The 23,131-nt window shown below is 41.1% G+C and overlaps 1 protein-coding gene across 1 annotated transcript; it reads left to right on the plus strand.

Annotated features, from left to right (window-relative positions):
• The first annotated feature begins 387 nt into the window (after positions 1 to 387).
• ERCC3 (ERCC excision repair 3, TFIIH core complex helicase subunit) lies at positions 388 to 21,650 on the plus strand. The gene is made up of 15 exons (XM_082054947.1): positions 388 to 531; positions 666 to 871; positions 1,919 to 2,155; positions 2,804 to 2,853; positions 4,189 to 4,324; positions 4,532 to 4,696; positions 5,636 to 5,840; positions 6,783 to 7,097; positions 8,274 to 8,458; positions 11,517 to 11,719; positions 14,239 to 14,335; positions 14,521 to 14,638; positions 15,788 to 15,906; positions 19,882 to 20,034; positions 20,858 to 21,650. The coding sequence occupies exons 1-15, from the start codon at positions 513 to 515 to the stop codon at positions 20,990 to 20,992; spliced, it is 2,343 nt and encodes a 780-aa protein (XP_081911073.1). The 5' UTR covers positions 388 to 512; the 3' UTR covers positions 20,993 to 21,650.
• The last annotated feature ends 1,481 nt before the right edge of the window (positions 21,651 to 23,131 follow it).

Here is a 23,131-nt window from a genome sequence, read left to right on the forward strand (position 1 = left end):
TTTACTAGATAAATATATTTTCAGCTGGCTGATGTTCAAAATATTTTTTTAATTTTTGTTTTTAACCATTCGAAATGTATTTGTATTTCCAAAATCAGACACGAATTGTACTTAGAAATATATTAAAACACTCTGTAGGGACAACGGTGTGATTTCTCTTTTAAGAATTTTGTATTTTAGAACAACGTGGATTGTCAGTCTCATACCGGGGTTTCCTACTGGCTTTTTTTTTTTTTTTTTTAAAAAAAAGTACTTTTGCGGAAGCCTGTATTCTATTTTATTTTTTTAACCGGTTTCTCCGCCTCGGCCCGTTCTTTCCCCGCGGGCGGCCCCGTTTCGGGGCGCTGTACCCGAGGCGCTGCTCCCCCGCCCGCCCGCGCGTTGTGCCGCAGCGGGGGCGGCCCCTGGAACAGAAAATCGATGGCGGGCGGCGCTCCGTGCCTCCTCCTCTCCTGCGCGGCGGAAGTGACGCTCGTGCCGGCGCTGGCTGCGGCGGGCGCTGCGCGGCGGCCATGGGCAGGAAGGAGCGCGGTGAGCGGGGAGCGGAGCGGGGCGGGCGGGGCAGCCCGGCGGGGGAGCGGAGCGGGGCGGGCGGGGCCCTGCGGGCTGTCGCGGGCGCGGGGGGCGGCCCCGCCGCCTCCTCACGGCTGCGGCTTCGCTCGCAGATAAGAAGAAGTCCAAGAAGCGCCATTACGATGAGGACGAGGAGGATGAAGACGAAGCTCCCGGCAAGGAGTCGCAGGAGGCGGTGCCGTCTGCGGCGGGGAAGCAGGTGGAGGACAGCGGCACCAAGGTGGACGAGTACGGGGCCAAGGACTACCGGCAGCAGATGCCCCTGAAGGCCGACCACGCCTCGCGGCCCCTCTGGGTGGTGAGTGCGGCCGCGGGGCGGGGCTGCAGCTGCCCGGCAGCGGGACGCGCTGCGGGCCCGGGCGGGCGGCCCGGCTGCTGCGCTCGGCCCGCACCGCGGTGGGGAAGGGCTGACAGGGACGCGATCGCTTTGCGGGTTTTCCCCCGTGAAGAAGCCGGGACGCTGGCGCAGAGCGCCCGCTCCGCTCTCCGGAGTCGAGTGCGGGTCCTGCAGCCCCGCGGGGACGCTGCCGGCCCTGCCTGGAGCCCCCGGGATGCCCGGGGGCGTCGCTCCCGTCCCGGCAGCCGCCTCCGGGCCCCGCTCCGTCGGGCACCCCTTGCTGTGGGTCTGCCGTGGAGCACTATAGCTCTAACCCGGGTGAGGGAGGTAAAATCGGTTGTGGATGTAACACGAGCGGGATCTGTTGTTGCGGTGACACAGTAACGGGGTTTGTGTGTTGGGATCGAGCAGCTTTAAACCAGGCTGGTCTCATCTTCTGGAGCTTGTACCCGTTGTTTTCTCTACCCTGAAAGGTACATCAGTAACCCTGTGCAAGACGCGGCCAGTAGCACAAGCGCATAGAGATGGTTGCCCTGCCAGTGTCTGCAGGGCATCTGCTACTGAATGCTGTGACACACGAGTCTCATCTCTCCTCCTCCACTTGCTGTGCGTGACATGAGTGAGGAGTTCTGTTTTGTTTCAGGGAATAGGGCAGGAAGCTTGCTTCTGCTCGAGTAGTTTGCTTAGCATTAAAAAAGAAAAAATACTGTAACATGTTAGTCTGGAAAAGCTTCATCGATCTGGGTGTGGTTTCTTCTTAGTGCCATAGAAGGGACACGGACAAATCAATGCCTGGACCCTTTCAGAAGACAAAAGTTGTATGTTCCTGTGTCGTCTTTCTTTTCCTTGTAACTTCGTTGTTAGGGCAGATATTTTTTTGAAACCCTGTTACATGTTACTACCTAAATAGTGGACTGTCTCTATCACATAGTATCCGCTTTATAGAAAATTCTTTATTCTTCTCAACTAACGCTGTTGTCCCTTCAACATTTCTTTTTCTTTCTATAGGCTCCTGATGGGCATATATTTTTGGAAGCCTTTTCTCCAATTTACAAATACGCACAGGACTTTTTGGTTGCCATTGCTGAGCCTGTGTGCAGACCGACCCACATTCACGAGTACAAGCTGACCGCTTACTCGCTGTACGCTGCTGTTAGCGTGGGCTTACAAACAAGTGACATCACAGAGTATTTACAAAAACTGAGCAAGACTGGTGTCCCAGATGGAATAGTTCAGTTTATCAAGGTAAGACTATTTTATCGGCATTGGAAATATGTTTGCTGCAACTAGTGAAAGCCTTCTTTGCTGCTTCTGCTTAATTGATTTCTTTTTTAATCAGTAATTCATTGGTTTTGCTGTCTTATCCTTTTCTGTCACTGTTTCAAGAATACAGAGGATTTATTTTATTTTTTGTATTTTTTTTCTATAGTATATTACACAAATACTGTTTCCACAATGTATCTTCGTGTAGTTTATAGCTTTTAAACAAAAATAAGTATACCAGAGTGCCTCTGTACACAGTTTCAGCCAGTAGAAATGGTGTGTGAGGAAAGTTTCCTCAGATTTGCTCTGGAAGACTGAGCGTGGGAGGCAGTCTGGAGTGGTCAGGCCCTATAAAACGTAGTTTACCATGTCCTGCGCGTATGTTCGCGCAGTCTTGGAAGCAGATTGGAACTGGGTATAAAACCTGAATATCTGTGACTGATCTCCTGTGTGAGATGTGTGTGTGTTCTACAAATACCTTTTCAGGTTAGTTCCATAAGCATAACAGTGTCGCAAGTAAATACTTTCTGATACCGTGCTTCTGAGACCCAAACTGCACCGCAGCCTTTGGTCCCAAGTCTGGAATTGCTGTTTTGTGTATTCCTGATGACCGCTGTGGTTCGTTTGCAGCTCTGCACCGTCAGCTATGGGAAGGTGAAGCTGGTACTGAAACATAACAGGTAAGTGGCTTCTTCCTTAGCGAGGGGGCTGAGGGGGTTCTCTTGGGGCACAGCTGGGCACGAGGGAGCGCTCCCAGGAGCTGTTGGGTCTCACAGCTGAGTTTAGCATCTTCAGCTGTTGAAAATGTTCGATACATTAGTCAATGAATGCAGTTTGGCTGTGCTGAGCTGCTAGTGGTTATCATTACATTTTTAAAAGTGGGTTGCAATTTGATATCCTCTGTTGTTTCTTTATTGCTTCAACTTGTAACATATCCTTAAGGTTTTTAGATAATTATTTCATGTATTGATGCCTCATTTACATGAGCCTGGTCAGGCAATTTTTTCTACAGCCATCCTTTAGTCATGTGTATTCTGCCCTGTATTTCATTATTCAGGAAGGGTAAGCAAATCCATTGGTAAGAGGTGTGTGCTTTTTCCTGGGTTGAATCTGTTTTGTTTTAAAGATACAAGATAACATTGGAAGGGACCTTGAAAGGTCAGCAAGCTTAGAGCTGACCAGTTTTATCTAAACCTGTGATTCTGCAGTAGGGAGAGGGAAGAGAGAGACAGCAGAAACCTGAAGCCTGTGTCTGCACCTTGCCTGTGTTTTCTTTTCTCCCTTTATTTCTTCTGCAAAGTTCTCTGTTGTCTGACAGCCACAGATAAACCCAGGGACTATAACCTGATGTTCCACTTGTGCTGCTGCCTTTTGGAACCTGCTGCTTTGGGTAAAACTAACACTAGTATTAGTATTACAAGCAGGAGTTTGCTTTATTCTTAGGTGTTTCTGAAAAAAAGATTTCTCCCTTCTCAGTTCAGACTTAAATCCCTCTAGGCTCACGTTTTAACTGTGATCTCCAACCAGTGTCATTATTGATGGATCTTCAGGGAGAGAAACAATTTCAGGATGCATTAATTTAAAATTTTTAGATGGTTTTCGGTTTTTGTCTTTTAAGGTTTTTTGGTCCTGCAGCCAGGTCTTTAAAGCATCATATACAGTGTTTTTACAGACTCGCCTTAATTCAGTCTCAAAAAAATTCATTTATGTCACAAATAAGACATGTATGTGAGAGCTGTCTCAGCAGTTCTGCTGGACTTTTCCCACATGTGTTATGTTAGAGAACATTTGGGCAAGATGAATAGCTGTGAAGTATATGACACTTTTGGTATGAGACATCTTTTAAAAATTTTGATTGCCATAATTTCTTTATTTTTAAATTATCACCCTCGAGATGGGATACTTGAGAGTGCACCTGGGGTAGCCATATATATTTAAGTACCTATGCCGCTCTTTCTGTAAGTTAGCCAGGTAATTAATTCATAAAAATGTTTTTCTTTGCTCTTTAATGTTAGGTATTTTGTGGAAAGTACCCACCCTGATGTCATTCAGCAGCTTCTGCAAGACCATGTTATTAAAGACTGTCGGCTGCGAAACGCTGAGGGTGAAGAAACAGAGCTCATTACAGAGACGTTCACAAGTAAATCAGTGGTATGTTTGGGCAGGTTTTAGCATGATTGCATGAACACGAGATAAACTGTTGTAGTTTGAACAGGTTATTGTTTGTTTGTTGTATCAGCAGTTGCTTTGAATTCTGTCAGCAATGATCTGTGTCTCCTTAGTAAGCCCAAATTTGGGAGGGGTTGGTGTGTGTCTTTAATGAAACCTGAAGTGAAAATCCCTGTCCATCTATTCCAGATTTCCAAGTCCAGTGAAGGTGGTGCGGGTCCCTCAACATCGCAGGGAACAGATGCTCAGAGTAAGCCAGATGTCCCAGCTGACTTATTTGAGTTTTATGAACAGATGGACAAAGATGAGGAAGAAGAGGAGGAGATGCAGACAGTGTCTTTTGAAGTCAAGCAGGTATGAGTATTTTAGTCTCTGCATTTGTTGCTTTTGGGGGATGTGCCCGGGACTTGCAAATAAGCATGAGAACTTGATGTAAATTACTGTGGTTCTTTCTTTGATAGGGGAGATCAGTCGGAGTCATTAACATTCCTTTTGTCTTCCAAAATCTTAAGATTTTCCTCCTCAGTACAGAGGGTGGCAGATTGGGCCTTGTTCCTTGCCTGCCTGCAAGACATAGTTCTGTTTGGTTTTTGGTGGGGTTTTTTTCCCGTGTTTTTGCTTTGTGATTCATATTTGCAGAAGAAACTCTTGATGTTTCTGATTCTGTAGCTGGAGGTTGGAGCGCAGCCCTGGCTTGACCTTCAGAGAGCTTTGGTAAAATTCCTCAGGTTGCATTTAGACTTGGTGATTCTAACCATGTCTTACTGGGGAAAATGGAATTTTTTTAAAAACGTGAGTGAGTAGCTATTTTGTTAATTTAAAAAAAAAAAAAAACAAACCTAAAAACTTGGTGGTGATTGAATCAACCTGTCATTGTGGTGGAATAACTGCATTGCCCACGCATGGAGGTTTTCCAGATAAGAGATGTAGAGTTTTGGTAGGTCCTTCTGTGTAACACAGAACCTTTTGTGTCTGTTATTGAGCTCTTTGCTGCAGTACTTCAGGGTGTAGTTTAGTCACTGCCAGATAAACAAGATACGTAAGATAAACGCATCATGGTCTTCCATCTGTCTGAATAGCCCTCTCTAATGTTGACTGTTACTTAAAATGTTTGAAGGAGGTGAGGGTCATCACAAATAAAGATTTGTGGAACAAACTTTAATTGTTGCAGACTTCATGAGCATAAAAGATAAATGTGACTTCACATGGTACTACATGATGTGTTTGTTTGGAAAAAAGATAATTAATTCGTACGTGGAGAATTTACCGTCCAAAGCTTTGTTTCTTCTTCAGGAGATGATTGAAGAGCTCCAGAAACGTTGTATCCACCTGGAGTACCCTTTGCTGGCAGAATATGATTTCAGAAATGATTCTGTGAATCCTGATATTAATATAGATCTGAAGCCTACAGCTGTCCTCAGGCCCTATCAGGAGAAGAGCCTAAGGAAGATGTTTGGGAATGGACGAGCCAGATCGGGTGTCATTGTCTTGCCATGTGGTAAGCTGCTGGGTTGATTTTTAGGGGTTTTGTTCTTTTATTTGCCTGTAGTAAAGTAACTTCCAAATATGGCAGCTGCTTGGCTTTCAGACAGAAGTGGGGGGTGTTCTGGGTACTGGGATGCAGAGTCCTGTTGGTTTTTAGCGAGTGAGGGGTGAGGCTGTGGGGAGAGCCCAGCTGAGCAGCTGTCAGTGTCCCTGCAGTGACTGAAGAACTGGGCTGTGGTAGCTTCAGGTTTGTGCTTCTACTGCTCCCTCTACATCACCTCTGCTGATCTTCCAGTGAAATGTAAAGCTGTTGGCATTGGAATAACTTGTTCCGTGGTTGGGAATAGGGAGACGGGAGGGAACTAGGAGTGCTAATGAGGAATGTGCAGATTGGGACAACCTGTGGGAAGCAATGGAAAAGGGAGAGAACAGGAGACGGCACAGCTGTGCCCTCGGTATTGGGGGTAGAGAGGGCGCACGGCAGATGCGACAAGGGCCTGAGAGAGCGTGTGAGGGATGCTGGAAGGAGTGTGGAAGAGGAATAGAAAGACTGAAGGGCTTGCTGTGTAGGGGAATGGACACAGCTGACAAGGGCATCAGGACAGATCACATCTAGGGGAAGCTTTCTGTAGCCACCTGGAATTTAACGTGCTTTTAAGTGAAGAAAGCGTTAAAATGATCATTTCTAATTGGCAAAGCCATTGTTTACAATGATTTTATTGAGAAAATATATTTCTGTGTCCAGTAGACAATTCAGCTGTTTTTTCAGAAGTGAATACTGTGTTTCTTTAAACTACTGTTGTAAAGAACCAACAGAGAATTTGCCCTTACATGACTTAACACATCCTCTCATGGTTTTCCTTTTTTTCCTTTGCTCTTTTTTTTTTTCTTTTTTCCTCCTACTCCATTGATATCTGAGAGATGACAAATGAATATCTCTGCTCTCCCTCTGCAGGTGCTGGCAAGTCTCTGGTTGGAGTGACGGCTGCGTGTACTGTCCGCAAGCGGTGTCTGGTCCTTGGGAACTCTGCCGTGTCTGTAGAGCAGTGGAAGGCCCAGTTCAAGATGTGGTCCACCATCGACGACAGCCAGATCTGTCGGTTCACTTCTGATGCCAAAGACAAGCCCATTGGCTGTTCTATTGCAATCAGCACGTATTCCATGTTGGGACACACGACAAAAAGATCCTGGGAAGCAGAAAGAGTAATGGAGTGGCTTAAAAGTCAAGAGTGGGGCCTTATGATACTTGATGAAGTACATACTATCCCTGGTAAGGAAATGGTTTGCAAACCTTTCATGTCACATTCATGTTAATGTTACTCTACTCTTAGAAGTGGTGGGGGTTTGCTGTCCTTCTCATGCTTAATAGGGTGAGTAAACCCATGGCTTAGGGTTTTAAGACAAGTAAACTGCCTTGTTGTACTTTTTACAGTTTTTTTTGCTGATGCTACAGAGTTTACCTGATCTTTAGTTTTCTGAAATCCTTCGAATCAGACTCTGTTCTCTGTAGTGGCAGTATAAAATACAAGTGCCTTCTCTGTCTGTGTAGTTTGATAAAGTGCTCTTAAGATACCTGAATTACATCTGTATAATTTTGCTGTAGACAAATTTGAACAGGAGAGCAATTCCTCTGCCTTATTTTCTTTTGAAATGGAGTGGCACTGTAGACAGGTTTTTAATGTGTATTTCTACTCGATAAAATATGAGTAACCATAGTGATTACTGTCTAGAAATAGCTGTTATATTTGAAATTACTATGTAATTGAGATCCATACTGTTGGAAAGCAATAATGTGGTATTAAAGTGTCTGTGGAATAATCCTGGCTAAAAATACCACCCAGGGTTCTCTTAGCAGCTCTACCTTGTTGTCATTATTCCATTTGAACAGTTTGCTGTCTATAGAATTGATGGATTTCAGAAGTAGACCTTGATGTTTAACTGCCATTTTATCAAAGTTGCATATTGCTGCCACTGTTCTCTCGCTTTTGTTCTTTCTTGTTTTCATAAAAATTAAGGTATAGAATCTCCTCTGTGATCTCTAACACCACTAAAGAGGAGTAATTCTGTCATACACTAGTGGGCCTGAACATGGCAGAGTCAGCCAAGAGTCCTTGTGTCATAGTTCTTTCTGTGAAATGCTATACGACCTAAAACAAGACATGTAACCTCTGAGTATATTAATTTTCTAACTTGGGAAATGGGAAATACAGATGCCAGAAGGTTTACTGGGATTTTCGGAGTACAATGAAGATGTGAAATAAAGCTGCAGTCGGTGTGAAGTTTTGCTGTAGCATAAATTTGTTAGAAATGTGTGTGAAATGGGGTAAAATTTCCCAACACTGTGCTTGCTTTGTGTTCAGGAGTGGGTTTTTTTTTTAAGTTGTAGCTGTTTGTCTTTTAAATCCACTCAGGAAAGTAAACAGAACATTTGTCTTGCATTTCTTAGCAAAAATGTTCAGACGCGTGCTCACTATTGTGCAAGCTCACTGTAAACTGGGGCTGACTGCTACCCTGGTCAGAGAAGATGATAAAATTGTTGACCTGAACTTCCTGATCGGACCAAAGCTCTATGAAGCCAACTGGATGGAGCTGCAGAACAGTGGCTACATTGCCAAAGTCCAGTGTGCTGAGGTGATGCTCTGCTTTTTGGTACTACCAGTGTTTATTTAGCATGCTTATAACTTTTAAGAATGATGCGTAAAATTTGAAGTATTAATATTTAGCTGGGAAAATAGGTGCCATTAGGACTTTTAATTTACTTTATAGCTTAGGCAAGGCTGGTGTTGGTCAAACCCAGTAGCCACCTGTTCTTCAGTGGGGCTTCAGCGCTCTTTCTCTTCTTGGGGATCATGGCGCTTGATCAGCTGTCTCTGAGTCACCGTTTGGAAACGTGAACAGTGGTTGCAGCACTCTAGGCCTCGTTCGATGCAGTTGACATTTGTGTTGTCTGACATTGTACCTGAAACTCAGTTCTCTGGTAGCGCCGTATCGCATTATGGTGAGTGTAACATGAGGGTACGCTGGAAGCTGCTTTTTAGAGACTTCAGCTGGTAGATGGTCTGTGGTCATTTAAGGAAAATTCTTGTAACTCTTAAAACAAAGAAGGATAGTAGAAAGTTTAAAAAACATAAGAAAACACCTGCGTATTTCAAGCCTGAGCGCACGAGGGTGAAAATTGAAAACATAAGACTGGATCTTACTATTTCTTTCCAATACATTGATGTGAGCTCTTTCCAGCATATGGATGAGAGAAAAATCTGGTATCAGAGAAGTGGAAACCTTTCACACAGGCACATTAGAACATTAAAGTAACATTTCTGGGTCAGACTAAAGCTCTAACTTGATAGATTGTCTCCAATAATTGTCAAGGAAGGTAGGTAGGGAAGAGCGTAAAACCAGGGCAAGCATATCTGTTGCGTCTCCTGATGCTTCTCCAAGCGCTCAGTCATTTATGAGCTTTATGTGGTTCCTGTGTAACCATCAGTTGGTTTAGTTTTTTCATGAACTTGTCCACACTTCCCATTGAAAGGAAGTAAAATTTAAGCAGCTACAACTTGCTATGGTAGAGTTTCATAACCTAATGCAGAAAAAACCCAAGAGACAGTTGTTTTGGTTTGTGGGTGTGTGTTGTTTGGGGTTTTTTGTTTGTTTGTGTTGGTTTGGGGTTGGGGGAGGGCTCATTTCTGTTGTTCTTTGGGTGTTGAGGTTTTTTTTAAACCTGTCTTGCTAGTTTCATGGGCTTGTTCCTGGCTCTGGTACTGGAATAAAAGATGCAGATACAGGTCAGCAGCTGTTCTCCTTTTGAACTTTGTGCAGACTGGAGGTTGTATAAGGAAAGAAAACCAACACAACTACTTTTAAGTAATAGAATGCAAGTGAACAGCATCTAAAAAATAACTAGGTTGAAGGGAGAGTAACCAGTCAGGTTAATTCTGTCTTAGGAGCATGATTCTTGCAGAATAGTGAAGCATGGGCGGCCTTTCTCCTGAATGATGTGAAAATTCTGCACGTTTATAATTCTTTAGGCCAGTGTTTTGAAATAACATTCCATGGGCCTACCAAAAGCAAAGAATCATAACCAGCAATGCTGATGGCTGGTAAATAACAATCTAATACACGCACAACTACGTTGCACATTTGTTTGGATTTTCTTGCCGGGTTGTTGGGAAGCAGCATGTTTGATCCCCTTGCCGTATTGTCCCGGTTTGCCCGTTGGCTGCGGTTCTTCGCAGGTGGCCAGAGGGCAGCGCTGCTGCCGGCCAGGGCAGGTCATGGGCACCGCAGGGACTCCAAACAGAACAGGCAGCACAGCTCAAAGAAGTTTTAAGAAAAGAGAACAAGCCTGTTCTCAATTTTCAGAGTTTTGTAATTTACAAGTTATGTTTTTATTGCCAGCTGCCATGCAAAGTTTTGGGCTTGGAGTGCATGTCTTGCAAAATATAAAAACAGGAAGATCATTGGGGTGAGAAGTAGATTTTATCCATTTCCAAATCCAGAAGAGAATGCAAATGCAAATCAAAATACATCAAGTTTCCCATGTAGTCAGAGGCACTGAGCAATAGAAGAGTTTTTTTACTACAATGAAATGTTCAGTATTCATATCTCATTCTCACTTTGAAATATTCTCTTCTGATTTACAAATTTTAAATCTTTCCTATAGACAGTGTGCAATAACAAAGCAGCTTATTCAACACATAAATTTACTGTTAATGTAGACAAGGGACAAAAAAAGCCTCACATGGTATTTAACTCACTGGAAAAAATGCTTTTAAACACAAAATTAGTTCTTAACAGTACAAAACAATTCAGGTTGCTTGAATAAACTCATAAGTTGTCACATAACTTCCTTAGCTGACAGTGATTATGACAGAGACTTTTCTTCCCAGTGTTCTGTTAATTTGTACTGTGCAATGGATATGGGGGGAATCACCCATGTACAGCAGAATGAATGTCTTCTAGATTATATACACTATAGATAGTGTCATTGCATTGGCATAAACTTTTAAACTTCATAATACATTATTTTTTATGCTACAGTAGACAAATATCTCAGTGAGCGTAGCCTGTGCAGTGCTGTGATGTGTATTTACATAAGAATATCATTGCTTAGGGAAACCTAGGGAAAACTTCTAAGCAGTCCTAGTCTTTTGAAAGCTGTAGACTCAATAGCTCTTAAAATAAAGGTCACCATGAGTATATGAAAAAAAGACTAGGAAATTTGTTCTGCCATGAAGACTAAATGTGTCTTTGAACTTTCAGAATGTGGATGAAAATTAATTTTTATGGAAAAAACTTTGCTGTGACAGGGCAACTACACAATTCATTCTGTTAATTATTCTCTGTAAAAAGTAGTAACATTCAGTAAAATTATTAAGTATGAAGCATAAAGGAAATATCTTCCAATCCTGTTCCAATCTGGCTGCTTATTTCTGTCGTGGATCTCGCTGCCAAAGCATTTTGAAAGGCCAGAATATTAATGAAGTTAAACAGAGCTGGGCAGTGCCAGAGACTACACCCACCTGTAGCTTTCATTTTAGTATAGAAGTTACTGTGTTTAATTTTGTGGCCTGTGCTATACAGAAAGTTACAATGCGTCATCATCCCCCCAATGTCTTTTTGGTTCCTATGGGAATAAAATAAATAATGGAGCATTAATTTTTTTTTGTGTGTGTATATTTTTTAATTCTAGGTTTGGTGCCCAATGTCACCTGAATTTTATAGAGAATACATAGCTATCAAAACAAAGAAACGGATACTGCTGTACACCATGAACCCAAATAAATTCAGAGCCTGCCAATTCCTGATTAAGTTTCACGAGCGACGGAATGATAAAATCATCGTATTTGCTGACAATGTGTTTGCCCTGAAGGAGTACGCAATCAGACTCGGGAAGTAAGTGTTCACAACCAGCGATGGCGCTGCTGTTTTCCTCCTTCCTGCAAACCTGCCTTGTAATCTCACAGCTTGCAGTTGTCTTTAGATATTTCTTGTAATACTTTGATTTATCTGCAGTCCTCCTGTATAAAAAGGAGCTTGGGAGGGTGTTTTTTTGGATGGGTTTTACTGGCACTACAACACTATTTTGGTGTAGAAGCGGTTAAAAAGAACCTTTGTTCAGCACTTGCCTCCAGGATTTCTATGAAAGACTGTTAGTATTTCTCCATCCATTTTATTATTATTAAAAACCAGTGGAAAAATGAGGGGCTTTTAAAAACTGTAACTAGAGCTATTTCCGCAATGGACGGTAGCTATTTTGAGACCTGGTGGATATTTTGAGACCTAGGGCCTTCCGTTTTGGGTTCTCAGAAGGTCTTAACCTTGTCTGAAAACCTAAGGCAAACTTTTTGGGCATCTGTGCTGTACCAGTGCATTGCCTAGAACTACTGTAATCATTTAATAAATGAAAGCATATTGCTCCCATGAGCTCCTCAGCTACCTTAAATGACTCTAAAATGAGTGTAGCTATGGCAGGTGGTACAAACGGAGTTTCATGAGGAATTTAGCATCAGTGTGTTTGTAGCATTAGGGGAGGGATCATCAGGAAGAGCGTTTGCCAGGATCAGGCATAGAGAATTGTGCAGAATAAGCGCAGAAGCTGGCCTCATCCTTTCTTTGACAAGCCCAAATAGCGCCTTGCTTGCTGCAAGCTGCGGGGCGTTTGGACGGCACGCAATTTCACGTCAAGGAATTTCAGCCGTGCTTCTTAGCAAAACCACAAACGAGCCCTGTGCTGTGCAAAACTCGTGATCAGTTTTGACTGTAGTTTAACAGCCACGTTGCGCTGGCACGCTGTGACGTCAAGTAGTAAACAGAGCTAATGGTGCTGGACGAATTCCAGCACCCATGATCTATTTCATCCTTTTTTTTTTTAATCTGTCTGGACAGAGATTAGCTGTAATGATGCCTCTGGAATGTCTCTAGCACTGTTCAGTGCACCACAGAAAAAGCCTTTAGCAAAGGTGGTGCTGGGAGGGGGTGCTTGCTAAGTAGGAAGTTCTAGGTTATTCTGTTCTTAATAAAAAATGTGTTCGAACCCCTTCTTGGTGGGTTTAAGAAAAAGAAGGCTCACAAATGCTTTAGTTTCAGTTTAAATCTTCCTTGGGGATTAAAACTGTCACAACTTAAATATTAAAAGAAATTCCAAATAAGGCTTAAATATACTACTGAATACTACTAATTGAATAATAATGGTATTGTTTCAGAGATGACTCATTTGCCACTTTCATTTTTAGCTGTGTTTTTTCTAAAAATCTGGTTAAATACACTAAACAGAATTAGATTGGAGGTGACTAGGATTGTTTGGTAAATGAAAAACTACAATAAAGTTTGTAGTGAAGAAAGCAAGACGATCCAATGCACAGGAATCGGTTCAATAAGAATAGCAAACCTTAGTACTGTGCCATGCATGTTTGTCTCACCTGCTACCTACACATGTCCAATATTAAAAGTTAAATGAAACATTTGAGGTTTGTTCCTTGTGTTAGAAATAATGTATGGAAGTGTGAACCAAATAGAAATTTTACTTGGAGAAGCTTGTTAACGAGCATTTGGAAAAGTAGTGCAACAGATGGAAAAGCAGTGGCTGTGCGCTCCTCTCAATTTTCATGTGGGCTTTGCCATTTCTAGCTGGTTTGCTGGGGTTTTGTTTTGGTTTGGTGGTTTTGTGTTTTGTTTTTGTTTTAATCTGCTTAGATGGGAGGAAAACGGCCAGACTCTAGGGAGCATCTTGGAAAATTCTTAGTAGCCCAAGTTACCCATGAAGTCTGTGGATGATTGAGAGTTTAAATATTCCAGGTGATTCATTGTCAAACATTAGAAACCTTGGGTGAAATGCTGCTGTGAGCTGCTCGTAGCCATGGAATGTTTGGGACCTTGTTCTCATTTCAGTAGGTCCAGAAGGTATTAGGAGGGGCAAGAGTTCAGCTGCAAAAGCAAAAATAATTTTCCCAGAACATCCAGCAGCCAGTTTGTGACACTTACCGCACCATTGCTGGAGAAGCCTGGCTTTTCAAGTGTTTAAATAGGAAGCAAAGGTTGCAGCTGTCAATGTGCTAACTCAGTGGATTTGAGGGGAAAAAAAATCTCTTAACAGCTGCTTTCAGTCTTTTCATGTAGGCTCAGCAGATGTATTCAGTCTTTTGATCTACAGCTTCATGGGTGAACGTAATTGCAAAACATTTATAACTGTCAGAATTTCTGACGGACTGGTTTGCTGCAGAGGGTTCCACAAACAACTGGGTAGCTGCCATAAAGAGCCAAACAAGCTAAAAAGAAAATGTAAGCTGTACCAAAATGTTTTGGGTTTTTATCAATTCAAATATGTACTGTGCTCCCTGCCATGGTGAATTAGTACCTCTTAAGAAATGACTGAGAAATCTTGAAATAATTTAATATGTGTATGTTCTTTTCAGACCCTATATATATGGTCCTACTGCACAGGGAGAGAGAATGCAAATTCTACAAAACTTCAAGCACAATCCAAAAATCAACACTATTTTCATTTCCAAGGTGAGGACATTCAGTGTGTCATTGTACCCATCTTCAGAGTGAACTTTATTTAAGAGCGAGCTATATGTGTATGTTACGCATCTGACGTCTATATATGGCAGCTCACAAAGGTTTACTTTGTATTAAGTCAGTCTTTATGATATATGGAGATAAGACGCTGCTCAGAGGCTGCTGCTGTGTTGCAGGTTGGTGACACGTCCTTCGATCTGCCGGAAGCCAACGTTCTGATTCAGATCTCATCCCATGGTGGGTCTCGAAGACAGGAGGCTCAAAGACTGGGACGAGTGCTGAGAGCCAAAAAAGGTAAATGAGGTGGTTGTTGGGCTCTGGGCCTTGGGTCATGGTATCACGTTACTGCGGAGAAACAGGATGTTCGTTATATTTCTTGATCCTGTCCTTGGACTATGTTTTAGTCAAAGAGAAAACACCTATATACCAGTGAATGAAAATGAAGCATGTTCTGGGTCAGTAAAGCTTTGTATTGGGAAAACTTCCAAAGGGCAAAAAAAGCTGAAGGAAAATGAACTTTTTGTTCTTTGTTGGTTTCTTCACTTTTTAATTCCTTGATAATTTCCTCAACATTAAGTAGTTTTACTCTAAACAGCAAGTCTCTAGAAAGCACAATTTTGATACTGCAGATTACTTTCTTTTAAAAATAGGACTTGGTTTCCAACTAGTTTTGGTTTTGCAAAACATAACCAGGGAGCTTTTTCTTTAGAAAAATGATTCCTAAAACACTTTCAATTGCATTTAACATCTGCATACACTTTTTTTCTGTGCAGTTTGTGCTTGCTACAACTGAGGCTTCATTTGAAAATGCATAGAAGCCACATGTTATTAAGAAAGTATTAATGAAACCTTGGGTTTTAGAACAGATGTTTGGCTAATAGATCTTCGGGATTTTAAGTTTAAAAAAATAAGTTATACGCAGCCTCGTATATCCTGGGCTTCAAATAGCCCTATGAATTCTTGGCTGAATGTCTTTGTCTCACCTTTTTTTAATGTGAAAACACTGCAAACTCTGGTTTACTTTGGCAAAACTTTTCCTTTGTCTTTTTATTGAACTTCTCTGGCATGTGTTGCGATCCTTGCTCTTGACTCTTTACATCTTCTTCACATAAAAGGCTTAAAATAGTTTTATCTTTCACCTTGCCTAGCATAATAAAGAAGGAGATTCTTCTCAGCGCACCAGTGTAATTGTGTTAGTCTGCAATGCTTTTCCATTTTTTTTTTTCTTTTCACCCATTCTCAAGTTACTACAAATGAGTAGAAATTTCCATGCTGCGTGCTTTGTCAGTCAGTTTATGTACGGTCTGGGTGCGATTAAACTTTGCAAATTGTTTTTGTGGAGAGACAACTTATTTAAACACCTGTTTTCAGTGTGCAGTCTTTTTTTGTTCTTGGTTGCAGTGTTCCAGGGGGAACTAATCACTCAGTGTCTTTGTCTCCTAGGCACGGTTGCAGAGGAATACAATGCCTTTTTTTATTCTCTTGTGTCCCAAGACACTCAGGAAATGGCATATTCAACAAAGCGACAACGGTTTCTTGTGGATCAAGGTTATAGTTTCAAGGTAAATTGTCCCTTCTGTTCATAATACTTCTGGCCTAAGAATGTAACTTTGATATTCTTTCATGTTAGTATTAAGTCAAACACTTGAGAATTCTGGTTGTGGAATGTATTAATTAAGGTTTTGCTTGCAAGCAGGAACTGTTCTAGTGTTGTTTATCATCTGTGTTACTGTGAGGGTAGATACAAGTAGCTTAGTACAGCTTTTAGGAAGGTAAGGATTCTAACTTCTAACCAAGCACTCGCTGGGGAGTGAAGCAGCACTTTACTTGTGTGGTTGGGTTATATTCATGCTCTTCAGTTGTCCATCCAAGCAGGGCTCCTGTTGTACGTGATCATACTGGTTACACATAAAGCATTGCTGGTGGGTGTTTGTGTTGCAGTGGCCACCAGCAATTCAGAAAACTTCCAAAGCATCACAAATCACAAATAATTTCCAAAGAACTCCAGTCTCAGACCAGTATTTCACTATGGGGAGAAGATATTTTTCCTTGTGGCTAAAGACAACATACAACAGGCAGGATTCATCTGTCCTGCATTCATCCATATGACTCTGGGCATCATCAGGTTAGGGGTCTGAAGTGTCCAGCAACCCCTTCCAAAACAAATACCTTTCAGAGATCTTTGTCCACACAGTAATCTTGTGGACCATTTCCACAACACTGCCCAAAGCCTGCAGTGGTACAGAAAACCCCTCAGGTTGACCCAGTGGCTCTGTGTTAGCCAGATGGAGGTGTTCAGACTGTGCTTACTTAGCCTTCACCAACAGTTTGACCTTCCTCTTGGAATTTTCTCTGCACAGAAGAAAGTATATCACCAAAATCACTGGGTTGAATGTTAATTGATTAAGAAATGACAGAATTTACTGCAGGGAAAGACTGTTACTGCAGAGTAGAAATCTTCTTACCTACAACATGCTCCTCAAAATACAGACCATTTTCAGTGTTGACAATGTAACAGTGCCATAACTTGAGAGTCAGAAGTCTCCCTTTTGTAAAGGACTTAATGCTTTCTAATTTCTCCAGACATACTTGAAAATTGGTCACCCTTTGTACTTCAGTCTATTATGTATCTCTGTGTGTCATCTTCTTCCGAATATAAAATCTCATTCTACCAAAGCTCCTCTATTTTATAGATTTTGTGGTGTATTTAATTTATTTTTCTTTTAATCCGTGTGCTGCCCCATATGCTCATCTGTGTGGTTGTTGAAGGCAACAGAAGTCATGACAGCTCTTGCTTTTAGGTAGATAATTCCTTTACAAAACTGAGTTTACTGCTCTGATTAGAAGCCTTCTCAGTAAGTAACATCGCAGAGAAGAATAATAACAGATACGGCTCCCATACCCACCATCAGGGAACAAGCTCAAGCCGATGTCGTTGATAGACTCATGCAAGGACTGGGTGAGCCGCAAGGGCAAGCGGCTCCTCCGGGTTGCGCGTTTGGGCCGGTTAGTTCAGAGCTTTTCCTCCTGAGGCACATGGGAAGTGTGGGACATCCCTGGTGGTAAAACCCCTCTGAACTGCAGCTGTGCTCAAGTGAATAATTGCTCTGTAATCACTGGCCTATTAAAGAGAGCTTCAAGGGGGTCCTTACACCCTGACATGTCAGAGTCTTTATAGTTAAAAACCTTGTTTTGCTTTCTAGTGAATGTATTTTGACAAAATTGTAGATCAGTACTAAGCTACAGCTAATTGCAGCAAAGGCATCTATGTGGCTATAGCCAAGAAGATTAGAGAAATCCCTTTACTTATATTTGAGTGCCTTGGACTTTAAAATTAATAAAGAGGTTAAAATAGAGGGATTTTATTTTGCAAGGAAGACCAAGTCCTAGGAGCTTTGGTGTAGTACAGCAAAATAGCAGAGCAAGCGGCAGCTGAGATTCTGGAGTGATGTAGCTGACCACTACCAGAATGTTCTTTATTTGCAATTTAAGAATAAAATATTAGAATGTCTATTTTCTTCTCTTTGCCAAACTTTAAGTTTCAGTCATAGCTGCCAGCAAAGAAAAATAGGGCTGGAAGAAACTTCCAAGAAACCATCTATTGTTTCTTTATTCCAAGCCGGGATCAAAAGTGTAGGTCAATCTCTGCAGATGTTTGCCACCTTATTCTTCCAAATATGGAGACTCTACCTCATCTTTAGGTGATTATTTCATTGCCGATGTCCCCTCCTTATGAATTTTTGTTCCTAAAATACTAAAAATTCATTACAGTTTTCATTTTTTTTTTCCTTAAGACTTAACTTTTTTACCCATTTCTCAATTCTATGCCTTTCTTGAAAGAGAACTGAAATAGTACTTATTTGTTAAATCACATATTTTGTCTTTGCTTCTTAAAAAGGAGCCTTGTCATCATAATTCACTGCTTGGAGTCTAATTATCTACTGCTTTTTTTTAAATAGTTATTTACTATATTGCATTTTTATTTACAGGCTGAATGTAGGATATATTAAATTTTAAACCAATAGCGGAAGAACTCACTATATAAAAGAGTTGGGGATAACTTTAAATTTGCCATCTGTTGAACAGCTTAGAAAACCGATGATGCGGTGGGAATTCTTTCTGTTCTATGAGTCACATTAGCACTGTTATGCAACCACAGCTAGAAACTGGCTAATGTCAATTTTAATTTTTTTCTTTTTCCTTCTTTTTCTTTATTTTTGAGATGATCAAAGCGCATGTGCTTCTAAATAAACTCAAAAATAAGGGTGACTATAGTGTTCCTCCAGCCATATAGGTTGCTTTCCTGAGTGGATCCCTAGAGCAAGGACATGTCAGAAGCACGACCATTTTCCAGCTAGACATTGCCATTGACAGCAGCCCACAACTCTGATTATTCGTTCTAGTGTTTTATTACCTGATTTTCCAAAAAGCGTACTTCGTGTTTAATGTGGATTTATTTTACCTTCAGCTGTATTTATATTTATATTGTCTTATCAGACTTGTGATCAGATCTAGCTCACTTTACTGGGGAAATTAGTTTCTAATTGTATTGACTCAAAATAAGCTGACAAGGGCAGATGAGGAGGGGAAACGTGACATAATCAAGGGAAGTGGCTGAATTAGATCAAAACTTCTTCGAGTTGGAAGCATAGTGGGAAAACTGAGGTTCTTCTGTACAAACATGTTTAACAGAATGCATCTAACTGCAGGAAAAATACTTGTGCAATTTTCAAAATACCTCTACTTGAGCAGGCTGCCAGTTGTGAGGCTTTGTAACAGAAGCTGAAGAGCTTTTCAGTTCTTCAGAAGAGGTTTTTCAGCGAATGGGGCTTATGGCACTGTATTGCCAGTAGATGGCATGTGCCCTGCATCCGTGGTTGTCAGATGAGCTACTAAGAATTTCAAAAAGAGCAAACGGAACAGCAAAGTTCTCTTGTGTCTAAGTACACAGACATGGAAGGAATCCTTTTGCTCTGCTCCTGATGCTTTGTTACAGGTTGCTGCACTGTCTCTCAACAACTGATCATACATCTCATTTTTTTAGGTTTTTTTTCCCATGTTCCTCAATATTTATTGCCAGAATTCTCAGTGTCTGGAAAGCTACTGGATTGTTTTTGTTAAATATAAAGTACTGATTCTTAAACTAGGCAAATCTAGAGCCCACAGCGTGAAGTTAACTTTGCAGTAAGTTGAATATGCGTCTGAGCTATGTGTGCTTTGGCCATGTTCTTGGTCAAGCTGGTACAGATAGTGTTTGGCTGACATTCTCTGTCCAGAGCTGCTTTTTTCTTTTCTTTTTCTAAAGGTTTGTATTTTGCATTTCCAACTATACTATAACAAGGGATGTGTATATATATGTACACAACTTTGCAACGTTTTATATGCATCTTTGCTATCTGTAGTGTTAAACTGTTCAGACCATTAATAAAAGTGGAAGGCAGTTCCAAGAGGACATGGAATTAGAAATACTTGTCTTGGTTTTGAATAGCTAACACTGAGCAGGAAGAGCCCTCACCTTGTTCTGTGCTGTTTCTTAGGTAATAACAAAGCTTGCAGGCATGGAAGAAGAAGAACTTTCATTTTCATCCAAAGAAGAACAGCAGCAGCTTCTCCAGAAAGTCCTGCAGGCATCTGACCTGGATGCTGAGGAGGAAGTAGTTGCTGGAGAGTATGGTTCAAAGTCAGCTCAGGTAATGAAGAATGCTTTGAAAAGGATGACCACAAATGTGACAGAACTGGACCGTGCCCTTTTAATTCTAAATGTGATGCCATCATTGATGCCTTGGTATCTTTGTGAAACATTGAAGAACAGATACATTTTTGTAAGCTGCATTAGCACTTAGCTATTTGAGTAATTCAGTTGTTTGGCACTAGAAAGAAGTTAGACGTGGAATTCATGTCCTCCATCATTTTTGTGGGAGATGATGACACATCTATTGTTACAGATTTTGAAGTACATCTTCTAAGTCACAAGCAATGAAAATATTTTAAAACATTTTTATGATGCATGTATGTCACAGCACATGCTCCTTTGTGGTGGCACTGTGCTGCTTGAGTCGTGCCCAGAAGACAGAAGCATAAGGGTCTCTTCTGTTAATTTTCAAGAGAAGTTCTGTTATTGTACATTGTAGTTTGACATTTTCAGCAACAGATGAGAGAAAAATAAATAGCCTGAAACATTTATTGATACGTGAGTTAAAATCAATCAACAATGTGGTCATTAATTTTTATGGTTAATTTTTAGCTGAATGGCACTGCACTGAAATGCATTAGGAATTCCCACTCTAAGGTATCTTTCCATATTAAACCTCACATGTTTGTGTACTTACAGTAAGTGGCTGGCAGCAACTTTCTTTGTAGAAATTCTAAAGAAAAAAAGGCAATTTGGAAGGCTGTTTGGCATTAAGATCACTAAACGCAGAGTGCGGCCCAGCAGCCAGTGGGCATCGGCAGCTTAGACTTGGTCTGTCTGATCACACACTAAGCTCGTGGTTTTTCTCTCCTTACTTGCAGGTGTCACGTCGTACGGGCACAATGAGCTCCATGTCAGGAGCAGATGATATGGCTTACATGGAATACCACTCTGCACGGAGTAAAACATCTTCAAACAAACACATCCATCCGCTATTTAAGCGCTTCCGGAAATGATGTCCCTCATCTGTGCATTTTGTTAAAACTGTGGATCCATGCACCTGTTTCCATAAATAAAAATATGGAGTTGATTTTCAGACACGTCCTTTAAAAGACTTTTTTTTATATGCATCTATATAGCCACGTATTTACTTAGTGATATATGTGCTCTCATGGGTGAATGCGAAAGGAAAAAAGGAACTAAACCTTACCACAGGAAAGACATTATCCAGTAACTGGATCCTGTTCATACCTGTCTGGTTTTCAGGGTAATGAATAGATTTTATTTTTGTCAGCTGAAAGACCCTTTTTCAGAAGAATTCTGGAAATATTTTGTAAATGAAGTTTGTACTGATGTTTGAACTATTATTTATCTGATTATAGTGTCTCCTCAACAAAATACTGTTTTTTGAAATGCTTAAGAATCATTCATTGAGCTGAACAAATCCTAATAGGAGCACTTTACATAATATTTTTAAACTGGGAGCTAATTTATACTTAATCTGTCTTTAAATTGTTTGGAAATGTTTTGAAGTTTGAAGACAAGGAGAAAGGAGGGACTCTGTCTTCAAAGTCAAGTCAAGTATTACTAAACACAAAAAAATTCGGTGCTGCATTTCCCTCATTTTTCTTGCCACTGTTGAGAAGTTGCTGAAATAAAAGCTGTTTCCCTTGTCATTTGTATTCTATTTATTAACCATGCAATAAAACCATCATAACTGCTAAACAATGCAATGTCACTACAGAAGTTATTATTGCATCAACAAGCGTTTTGACCTGTCGTAAGGTGAGCTGGAAGCAGAGGTGTGAAGGGACGATTCCTGAGTCTGAGGCTTTTTTTTCTTTATGAAGACTGAAGCACATTTCTAGAAAATTCGAGGAAAAGTGGTGGTGGTTTGTGGTAGAAAAATGCTTTTAAAATAATATCTGCTTAATATTGTAACTTTTGTGCTTCTTGGTATTATGACATGGGATTTTTTTGCTGAGCGTTTGTAGAGCTTAAGGAACAACCTATGAATTAATATTGATCTTGATCTTTTGATTCACAATAGGTTATTATAAATCTTTACCATACTGGAAGGAGTATGTATGGTAGAGGCATCCTGGTTATACGACAAATGTGCTTCAGCAAAATACTGATTCTGTTTCTTACTAACATAAATTCACAAAACAAGACTATAGAAATATTGGAAGCATCATTCAGAACACATGGTGCTTGCTCTTGGTCTCTATCAGAGTGAGGTCATTTTGAAAATGGAACTGATCTGGTTCAGTTTAAATTTGTTTAGTCTCTGAGCCCTACCCCATAACACACGGTTCTTCCTCTCTTGCAGAGTCTTCTGCCTCACAAACTGGTACCAGTTGTGACAGTGCACGAGTGGCTTACATGGAAGAGATTAATATGCAGTACTCTGGTGCCACTTTCCTCTCCCAGTGTTAAAGCATTATCAACTTCTAATAGTGCTTTGTACCAGCTCTTGTGGCAAAGTTAGTGAAAAAATGGTCATTTAATATAATGGGAGAGGTCTGTGATACCGGGATAGCTGAGCAAGTCAGGGAGCGTCCCTCTGTATAATTCTTTCTAACACACTTTAATAATTGCTTTGGAATTGTTCTCCACTCTTCATAAACTTGTTAAAAAATAACCTACTAAATGTGGAAATTACATAGTAGTAATACTAATTGTTGTAATTGTTGCACTTGTAGTAGCTGGATTTAGGACAGTGCTTTAGTTCTCATGTAGTAAATCTTGGCTATGATGACTAATGATCTTATCTGTTAAGTAATGTGTCTCTGGAATGTAGTACTTTCAGCGTCAAGTAAAGCGTAATAATTTATGGGGCAAGAATAACTGTGCTTCAGTAATAGTATGTTGGTATTCAGACTTTAGATTTAATTACTCTGATATGATTACTGCAGTAATTACTGCCTGCTACTACTGCAGACTGTAGCTGTGAGTGGCAGACGGGTATGCATTTACTCACTACAAAACAGTTGCTGCTGTACATGGTGTAGCACCTGCACTGGAATACGGTCGGTCAGTTCTGCCTTCCAGGCAGAACTGCTGCTTCAGCCACCGAGAAACGCTCCTGGTGCCTGGGGCTGTTGTGCTGGCCCCTCGCTGCTCCTGCAGAGCTGCAGGTGTGACTCCTCATC

Source organism: Streptopelia decaocto (genome assembly GCF_964273445.1).
Source record: "Streptopelia decaocto genome assembly, chromosome: 6".
Classification (NCBI taxonomy): domain Eukaryota; kingdom Metazoa; phylum Chordata; class Aves; order Columbiformes; family Columbidae; genus Streptopelia; species Streptopelia decaocto.

What these genes read in the sequence shown, in the direction of transcription:
- ERCC3 (XM_082054947.1), top strand. An exon ending in CCTCGCGGCCCCTCTGGGTG is followed by an intron (nt 872 to 1,918) that starts GTGAGTGCGGCC and finishes TTCTTTCTATAG; the next exon opens with GCTCCTGATGGGCATATATT. An exon ending in TGTCATTGTCTTGCCATGTG is followed by an intron (nt 5,841 to 6,782) that starts GTAAGCTGCTGG and finishes CTCCCTCTGCAG; the next exon opens with GTGCTGGCAAGTCTCTGGTT.